At 57.2% G+C, this 9,307-nt stretch overlaps 1 protein-coding gene across 1 annotated transcript in view; it reads right to left on the bottom strand.

Moving 5' to 3' along the window:
* Positions 1 to 9,307, bottom strand: part of AGRN (agrin) — a 112,494-nt gene that overhangs the window by 14,335 nt on the left and 88,852 nt on the right. Inside the window, exons 16-23 of the mRNA XM_027702787.1 lie at positions 9,066 to 9,250; positions 7,594 to 7,721; positions 5,687 to 5,801; positions 5,251 to 5,370; positions 4,068 to 4,409; positions 2,097 to 2,289; positions 1,219 to 1,434; positions 313 to 542 (exon numbers count right to left, since the gene is read on the bottom strand). Coding sequence (XP_027558588.1) covers positions 313 to 542; positions 1,219 to 1,434; positions 2,097 to 2,289; positions 4,068 to 4,409; positions 5,251 to 5,370; positions 5,687 to 5,801; positions 7,594 to 7,721; positions 9,066 to 9,250 — 1,529 coding nt within the window. The remainder of the gene's footprint in view (positions 1 to 312; positions 543 to 1,218; positions 1,435 to 2,096; positions 2,290 to 4,067; positions 4,410 to 5,250; positions 5,371 to 5,686; positions 5,802 to 7,593; positions 7,722 to 9,065; positions 9,251 to 9,307) is intronic.

Raw genomic sequence — 9,307 nt, forward strand, 5'->3', positions numbered from 1 at the left:
AGGACCATCCAGCAGGATGAGGAGCCCAGCCCTGCCCTGCCTGCAGCCCCCTCCCCACTGTGATAATCTCAGAGGCTCTAGGATTGCTCAGGACCATCCAGCAGGATGAGGAGCCCAGTCATGCCCTGCCTGCAGCCCCCTCCCCACTGTCATGACCCCAGAGGCTCTGGGATCCCAAAGGACCATCCAGCAGGATAAGGAGCCCAGCCCTGCCCTGCCTGCAGCCCCCTCCCTGTTCTGATGATCCCAGAGGCTCCGGGATCCCACCGGACCACCCAGCAGGACGAGGAGCCTGCAGCCCCCTCCCCGTACCGGTGTAGGTGTGGAGGCACTCGCAGTGGAACATCTCTGCCTCCTTGACGTGGCAGATGCCCCCGTGGTGGCAGGGGTTGGGGTGGCAGGGGTCGTTGCCACACTCGCCCACCCCGCTGCCGTAGAGGACGTCGCTGCCCTTCTCCCGCAGGTCGTACATCTGGTTGTTCACGTCCAGGAGGCGGATGCAGCCCTTGAGCCCCGCGGTGGCCGTGGTGTGATCTGCCACCCTGAGGGGACAGAGCACGGGGTCACCAGGGCTTTTGGTCACTCCAAGCATGTGGGTCGGGCTGTGGTCCCTCACAGGGATCACAGAATGGTTTAGGTTGGGAAAGAGCTCTGAAATCATCGAGTCCAATCTGTCCCTGATCATCCCCACCTTGTCCCTCAGCCCAGAGCACTGAGGGCCACAGCCAGTCCTTCCTTGGTCACCTCCAGGGATGGGGACTCCACCACACCCCTGGGCAGCCCCTTCCAATGCCTGACCACCCCTTCTGTGAAGAAATTCCTCCTGATGTCCAACCTGACCCTCCCCTGGCACAGCTTGAGGCTGTTCCCTCTCCTCCTGTCCCTTGTTCCCTGGGAGCAGAGGCTGACCCCCCCTTGGCTCCCCCCTCCTGTCAGGGGGTTGCAGAGCCAGAAGGTCCCCCCTGAGCCTCCTTTTCTCCAAGCTGAGCCCCCCCAGCTCCTCACAGGACACTCCAGCCCCTTCCCCAGCTCCATTCCCTTCCCTGGACTCACTCCAGCCCCTCAATATCTCTCTTCCAGCGAGGGGCCCAAAATCAGACATGGCCCTGGAGGTGCCTCACCAACACAGACAGATGATCAATTAAAAAGCCCCTCCAGCCCCCCATGAAGCAGTGGTGGGCACTGTGACCCCGGGACAGCCCCCAGCCCCACACTCACACGGCCATCTGGTCATCAGGCGCTCCCCCGATGAACAGATCCGTGTCCAGGTTGAGCCCATCGGTGCCCGGGGGGCTCTCCCCGCTCACATGGGGCTCCCCGTCCACGGAGAGCATCCCACTGCGCCGGTTCCTGTTCACCACCAGCTGGTGCCACTTGCCAGGCTCCACACGGACCTTGCTGGTGATGACGCCCGTGCCAGAGCCCGTGTTGAACCTGCAGGAGAAAAGAGGGGTGGGGGAGAGGGCCGTGTTTGTGCCATCCTGCAGAAAGGTGACATCTGTGTCAGGTGACATCTCCCAGGGAGAAACTGGGAGTGCTCAGGAGACCCTCCCTCCCTGCCCACCTCTATGCCAGGCTGCCCTCAGAGCATGCTCTGCCCACCCCTGAGTGTCAGCACTGCCTGAGGACTCAAATCCTCCACCTCACCTCATTCCAAATCTGTCCCTTTGGCTTTTGGAATGGGAGGGGGAAAAAAAAAAAAAAGTCATTCCAGCTCAGATTTCTGGGGCTTTTCTCCATTTCCTTTTTTTCCCACCTGTGTTTCTTTTCTTGGAACAAAAAAAAAAAAGAAAACCACCACCAAAAAAAAAAAAGACCTCTCACTCGCCCCAAAAAAATCAACCTCCCACACCTTCCAGCTTTTCAAAATTCAAACTGAAATCACCAAATTAACTTTGCTGAAAAGTGCCAGAGGGAGGGAACGAGCTCCCTATCACATCCATAAAAAACCCCCTTCTCCTCTCCTCATCTCTTTGATTCCAGGTCTCTCAGAACGCGAGTCCAAGCCCTGCATCCTCCTGATGTTCCCCGAGCACCGTCCTGGCTGGAGCAGCCCACCTTCCTCCCCCACCAGCTGGGGCTGGGAGGGCACCCACCTGAGCTCCACGAAGCCGCCCACCAGGGCCAGGGAGATGAAGTCCTTGCCCCGGTTCTGGCCGTTGTAGAGCAGCAGCCCCCCGAGCTCCAGGGTGCGGAACTCCATGGCGATGCGCACCGTGTGATACGCCTTCATCATCTTGAAGGCCAGGTAGGACTTGCCCCCGAAGCTGGGGATGAAGTACCTGATAGCTGCAAGAGCCAGGAGAGGAATGAAGAGGGGATAGAAGGACACAGAGCCTGTTGTGAGCCTGGGAATGTTTTTGACCTGTCCGGACATGGAGCTCTTGGGAAAGGGTGGAGAGAAGCTGGTTGTCTCCTCTGAGCCCACACTCACCCCGTCACCACCTCCCAGACACTCACACTGGTACCCAAAACCCCTCTTGTGATGCCATTCCCCCCCAAAGATTGCTCCCAGGCTTTAAAGATCTGGGGTGTTGCTCCCCTGACCAGCTCCTCCCAGTTAAAAACCAGTGCTGCTGGTCCTTTCCGTGCCCCTTTGCCATCATCCGAGCTCTGCTGCACACACAGCTCCTCGTAACTCAGCTTCCCTGCTCCTTAGATAATTTTTATCTCTCCTCCCAGAATCCCACACGACAGATTTACATTCATCACTCCAGGCTTTTGTTCGCCGTGGCTGAGGTTTTCCAAGGGATCTGGGAGGCCAAGCCCTATTAAAATGAACAGGGCTGGACACCCACAGCTTGGAGCGCTCCAGATTATGGCTTTAGGGACAAAGCTTTTCAGGAATAAGCACTCCCAGCCGCCCAGAGTACCCAGCATGACCCCAAACTGCCAGTGGGGGCTCACAGTAAATAACAGCAGCTCTGGGTAAGCGTGCTGCCAGTCTCCAGCTGCTTGTTAAGCTGCTCCAAGCACTGGGAAATAGAGGCTGGATTATCAGAGCACATCTCCCCGGGCTGGAGAGGATGGTCAGCGCCTGGCTGTGTCACACTGGCAGGCAGGAGCTGTGAGGGGCAGTGCCACGAGCTGAGCTAACACAGCAGCAGCTCCCGATCCCCCCCGTGCTCCGGGGCACTGCTGGATCAGGAGCGGAGCCAGGGGGAAATCACTCCTGGCACCTCGCAGCCTTTTACAATGAATAGCACATGTACAACCTGCTGTGGCAGAGCTGAGATTACAGCCCATTAAAGCAGCCCCTGCAGTGCCAGTGCCAATTCCTGGACTGGGTTTGAATGTCCCCCCCACCCCTCCATCACCAGCCGACGCGTTCGCTGGAATCGCCCAACATGGGATGTTCTCGCTTAAGCCCAGGTTGGACGGGGCTTGGAGCAACCTGGGATGGTTGGGGGTGAGCTCAGAGGTCCCTCCCCACCCCGCTCTGGGATGCTGAAACCGAGCAAGAGTTCTGAGAAGCTTGAATTCTATTCTGAGGGGATGTTACAGACCCTCTCTCTGAGGAATGCAACATTAATGTTAAGGGACAAGTGGTCCCCTGTTCCAGAGCTCTGCCTACATATGTTCTGTACTAATGAAAAGATAACAGAAAGGACAACTTAGTAGTCATGAATTAGATAGAATGGACATCCAGGGAGACAAGCAAGCTGAAGCAGGGGGGGGGTTTTGCAAGCTCCCAGTACGTAGTCAGGAAAAGTTCATGACAAAAAGGACCCTCTTGAGGCTGAAGGACCCGAAAGACCACCAGAGGACTCCCTAAAAGGACAAGCTCTGCCTAGACTCCGCCTATTATGAATATGATAATTAGATCGTGAAATTAAATGAATACGCATGTATAGATGCTGTAATCACTCATAAAAACTGCATAAATTACCTGGCTTTTCACTGAGAACTTCGGAGCTAGTTTGTCCAGCGCAAGCTAGACTCCCCAGCCTTGCTCAAAACAAATACCTTTGCTGCTTAAAGACTCCAAAACTGTCCCTGAGCAGCCTCATTTCTGCCAATTTTGTCATCGATGCCGTGGGTGGGTGGGTGGGGAGGGGGCCACTCACTTTTCTCACAGACGGCCCCTCCCTTGCCCGCGGGGCAGCTGCAGGTGAACTCCTCGCCGTCGTCCTCACACGTGCCCCCGTGCAGGCAGGGGTGGGAGTCGCAGGGCCGGGGGGGTCTCCTGGTGGCGGGGGGCTGCCGGGTGGGCTTCCTGCGGGTGCTGGCGGCCGGCAGGAGGGTGGGAGGGCTGGGCCTCCTGGTGCTCCCGGTGCCGCCGGGGCGTTGCCCGCGGGCCGCGGTGACGGTGGCGGCGGCGGCCGTGGTGGCCCGGCGGGTGGTGGCCGGGGCCATGGTGGTGGCCGTGGTGGTGGTGATGGTGGTGGTGAAGAGCCTGGGGATCCAGTCTGGAAGAGCAAAGGGTGAGGAGAAGTTAGTGCTTCGCAGCCCTCTGCGAGGCAGGGGCAGCCACGCTCCCACATGCCACGTGTCTGTCTTCCCTGGAAAATCACTGTTCCGGGTTTATCAGGATGGACAAGAGGGCTCGGTCTTAAGCTGTGCCAGGGGAGGTTTAGGTTGGATATTAGAAAGAATTTCTTTGCAGAGAGGGTGATCAGCCATTGGAATGGGCTGCCCAGGGAAGTGGTGGATTCTCCGTCCCTGGAGGTTTTTAAGATGAGACTGGATGTGGCATCAGTGCCATGGGCTGGGAACCACAGCGGGGTTGGATCAAGGGTTGGACTTGATGATCTTGGAGGTCCCTTCCAACCCAGCTGATTCTATGATTTTATGACTAGGCCTGGCCACCACCTCGGGAGCACCAGGACAGGCTCCCTTTCCACTGCCACGTCCCCACGGTGCAGCAGTTGTCATGTGCCATGAAAAATGGGGCAATTCTACCCCCCCTGATGGTTTTCCTGAGTGAAAACCAAGCCTGGGCACACGGATTTTACTCAGAGCCCCTGGCACAGGTTGCCCAGAGAAGCTGTGGGAATGTTCAAGGCCAGGTTGGACAAGCCTTGGGGTTGGGTCCACCATGGCAGGGGGGGTGGAATGAGATGAGCCTCAAGATCCCTTCCAAAACATTCCATGATTCCCTGATTCTGCACCACCCTCTGCACTTTTTTTGAGCTTTTGATGGGTTACTGCTACAGACAAAAAGCCCTGGCAAGAGCAGAAGAGCCACCCTGCCCATCTGAAAGCCTAATCCAAGCGAGGGGGGGCCGGCCACAGGCAGAGGGGACTCACCAAAATCCATGAATTTGACATGCTCCTGCTGGGGCTTCTTCACCAGGATGGTCTTCTTCTTGGAAGCTTTGATCTGCTTCAGCAGGGCCGCCTGGATATCAGCTGCCGTGTAGGACGTGGCTGCTCACAGCCAGGAGGAGGAAGAAGGAGAAGAGGAACAGTGAAGATACAATCCCACCCAGCAGCTCCTCTCCCACAGCGCATCCAAATTTGCTCCTTTCCCAAGGAAAACGCTTCCAGCCCTCCAGGCACCAGCTTAGGCTGCACCCCCTCCCAGCTCTGTTGGTTTTGCTGGGCAGAAAACACAACCCTGGCAAATTTTAAGGAGGTTCTTTCCTTTTTCCTTGCCACATGGGTGTTTCTCCAGCCGGCATTCCCACTGGGAATGCCTGCTGCCTCCCAGGGCAGGTGGGGGTGGCACAGGGAATGCTCCTACCTGGGTCAAAGTGAGACTCCACGAAGACACGGACGGCGCTGCTCTGCCCCAGGTCCCGCACACGGATGCTCTTGAAATCCTTCTTGACATCAGAGCTGCGGAAAAGCTCGTCCAGCTGCTCGGCGGGAGGTGGAGGAGAAAAGGGAACGACCTGGTTAATGGGGAGATCCTGGGGAATGGATCTTGCCAGGGAAAGATCTGGAGTCTCGGAGGGTCTCCTTGGTTTCAACCCACAGGGGTTTGCATCCAACCCTTTGCAAGATGCCCCACAGAGGACAGGGCTCTGCTGTGCTGGGTGACAATTCCAGATGGTCCCTATTCTTTAAGGTAAGGACAGGACCCATAAATAACGTGGGACACCCCGTGGTACCTGTGAGGAGCAGCAGAACAGAGCCAGAGCTGAGACACCTTGCAGCTCACCCAGGGATTTTCTATTGTGTGGCATCTAAGTCTTCCTGATCTGTTCTAAAGCTGTGTAAACCTGCTTAGGCACTTTGAGAAATCCCATAAAGCCCTATTCTGCATCTTTAAGTACCTGCCTGCCTTTTAAAACTTGGCTCTTGGATGCTGCAGGATTTGTCTGAAGTCACATGAAGGAGACGGTGGCAGTGCAAGGCTCACAGCAAGTCAGGACTGTAACACCCCTGCCAGCTGTCTGTCCAGGCTGGTCTGTCCACCAATTCCTTCCCCTGGCTTCCAGGCAAAGAGAGAAGACGGTAATTAACTGATTAATGGTCCCATGGCACAGTCTCCCCCTTTAAATTTGGAATAGTGAGCAGAGGGGTGAAGGAGCACATCACATCCCCAGGGAACAGGTCTCTGCAGCCCAGGGCTGTGGCAGGAGCTCTCAGCCCAGCCACAGATGCCTTTTGTGCCACGGTTTCATGTTGCCAGCCTGGGAAAACAGAAACCAGCAAAGGCCCTTAATGGATGAACCCATGAATGAAGCTTTTGTGTGCACATTTCCACCCTGGGCTGTACTGGGAAACACTAGTATTGTGCTGCAGAACTGCAGGAGCCATCTGGTCCATGTGCCAGGCACACATCTGCTGGTGTGACTGCACTGAGGGCTTGCCAGCTTTCTGTGTGCAGCTTGGAACCCGCTCTAAATGTGTTGATGCCCTTGCAAAGATGGTTTGTGTTCGCTGTGCCACCCTGCAGGCTCCAGCAGAACGTTGTTACCTTGCCCAGCACCGCCTCAGCACCCCCAAATGTACACACTGCCACCCAAAATCCACCTACTCCTGCAGCTGACAATGCAGGGGGTTCTCCTTAGGGGTGGGAGGCTGGATTTACACAAGCAGCTTCCCAAGGTGTGGAGCTGAACCAGAGGGTGAAGGGGTTCCGGATGTATTTTTGGCTCGGGGCTCTTCCTGGAGATAAGGACACTTTGGGAAATCCAAGGGGTTAAGGCAGAACCTCTGGTCTGAACAGTCTCACCACCGTGATCAAGCTGAAGAAGGATTTTGGACCCAGAAGGATTTTGGACCCAGCACAAAGGGAGGTTTTGACCCAGAAGGATTTTGGACCCAGCACAAAGGGAGGTTGTGGCCAGGTGGGGGTCGGTCTCTTCCCCCGGGTAACAGGATGAAAGGAAATGGCCTCAAGTTGCACCAGAGGAGGTTTAGATGGGATATTAGGAAAAAATTTCTTCACCAAAAGGGTTGTCAAGCACTGGAACAGGGTACCCAGAGCAGGGGTGGAATCACCATCCCTGGAAGTGTTCAAAAAACATGAGGATGTGGCACTTCAGGACACAATTTGGTGGTGAATGCAGTGCTGGGTTAATGATGGACTTGATGATCTTGGAGGGCTTTTCCAGCCCTGATTCTGTGACTCAGTGACTCCACGGTGTGGCAGGGTCCCCTCTTTTGCCAAGGACAGGAGATCCCTGCCCTGGAACTCACCGCGCTCTCGATGCTCCGCGCCGTCTCCCCAAACAGCTCCGACTTGGGGTCAGCCATCTCCGGGGTGTAGAACAGCTCCTGGCCTTCCACCTCCTCCAGGATGAGGACTCCTTGGAAGACTTTGGTAGCTGTGGCAGGGAGGGAACACAGGACAAACACCTTTAGTTTGGGTGGGGAAGGGGGAGGCGTGAGGCTGAGAGCCACCAAGAGCATCCGAGTCCCTGGGGCAGGGGGATGGCAGTGTGTGGGTAGTGCCAGTGCTGGGGTTAGTCTGGATGGGTCTGGGGAGAGCCATGGAGGATTAGTGTCACAGGGTGCTGGAGCAGATGGCAAAGACCAGGCTGGAGATGGCAGCTTTTACCATACGGGTTCCTCTGAGCTCCGGCCCGGAGAGCAGCCCCCCTGCACCGGCTGAGTGACAAGAGAGACACGTTAGCAGGACAGTCAGCATTCCAGGACCAGACACGGGCATGCACAGGGCACAGGAGGGAGAAACCTGGGCTCTGGACAAGGAGAAGACCTGTGCTGGGAGAAGGAAGGACGGAGCCTTCCAGGCCAGCCCTGCCAAACCCGAGCGAAACTGTGACAGGGATGCAGAGGATGGAGAGATCCCACTGTGGGTAACCACGTGGGAGGGTCCCTGCAGCTGTTGGGGGTTGAAAGGGGAATGTGGTGTCCACAGGAAAAGGGGGTGTCCTGCTGGAAACCACGAGGGCACTTGGGAAGTACCTCAGTGAGGAAATATCTGGGACATGGGCCCAGAGCACCAATTTTCAGGGTAAGGAGGATGGACATTTTCTGACAGAGCAGAGGTGGGGCTGTGCTTCCTCAACATGCAGAAAGGAAGAGAGATTCCAGCTGGGTCAAGGGAGCAGAGCACACCCCTAGAAACCACTGTGAGAGTCAAGCAGCTCAGAGCCCCCAGGATGCCCAGCAGGGACCCTGTGGGTACAGCTGCTCTCCCCGCCTGCCCCAGCACCAAACTGGTCCTGCCCCAGCTCCCTTTACAGCCACTAACACAGGGAATCCAAGCAATTCCCTCCTCCACCCCAGTGCCAGTGGTGAGCTTGGCAGAAGCCTGGGCAAAGCACTGGTCAAATTTTTAAGGCTGTAGCAGTCAAGGAGGAAGGTGGTCCCCTGAGGGAAGAGAACAGCAGTGCTCTGGTTGCCCACGTGAACAGCAGCGCCCACCTGAGCACCAGGGCTGGCTGCTGGGGGCTGTGGCAGGTTGGCACCATGTCTGCCAGATGCTGTGCCTCGGCACATCCCTGTGAACACCCCCTTCAAGGGACACACCAACCCTCAGATGGGGCATGGGACCATCCTCGCTGCCAGCCGGGCAAGCACAGCACTGTGCTGTGCTTGGGCATCTGCTGGGCCCTGCTGGGCATCTCTCCGTGGCACCCCACATCTCAGCCTGACTCCTGACCCCCCACAGGCACCCCCAGAGCCCAGCCCTGGGACAAATTCACCTGGGCAGTTGCTGCCCTCGGCGTCGGCAGCCGCGGTCTTGCCGTCGGAGCAGCATCCCAGCGGGGCGTTGTAACACGTGGCCCTCTCCACGGCCGGGGTGGACGTCACCTGGCCTTCCTCCACCTCCTCTTCCCCTGCAGGGGCACCAAGAGGAGCGTTCACCAGCAGCAGTAAGACCTCCCCTCTGCGTCAGAGAACGGGGCTGAGCCACAGCTCGCACACACGGGGTTTGGCCGAACCC

This window comes from Neopelma chrysocephalum, unplaced genomic scaffold, assembly GCF_003984885.1.
Source record: "Neopelma chrysocephalum unplaced genomic scaffold, ASM398488v2 Primary Assembly neopelma1_196, whole genome shotgun sequence".
Classification (NCBI taxonomy): domain Eukaryota; kingdom Metazoa; phylum Chordata; class Aves; order Passeriformes; family Pipridae; genus Neopelma; species Neopelma chrysocephalum.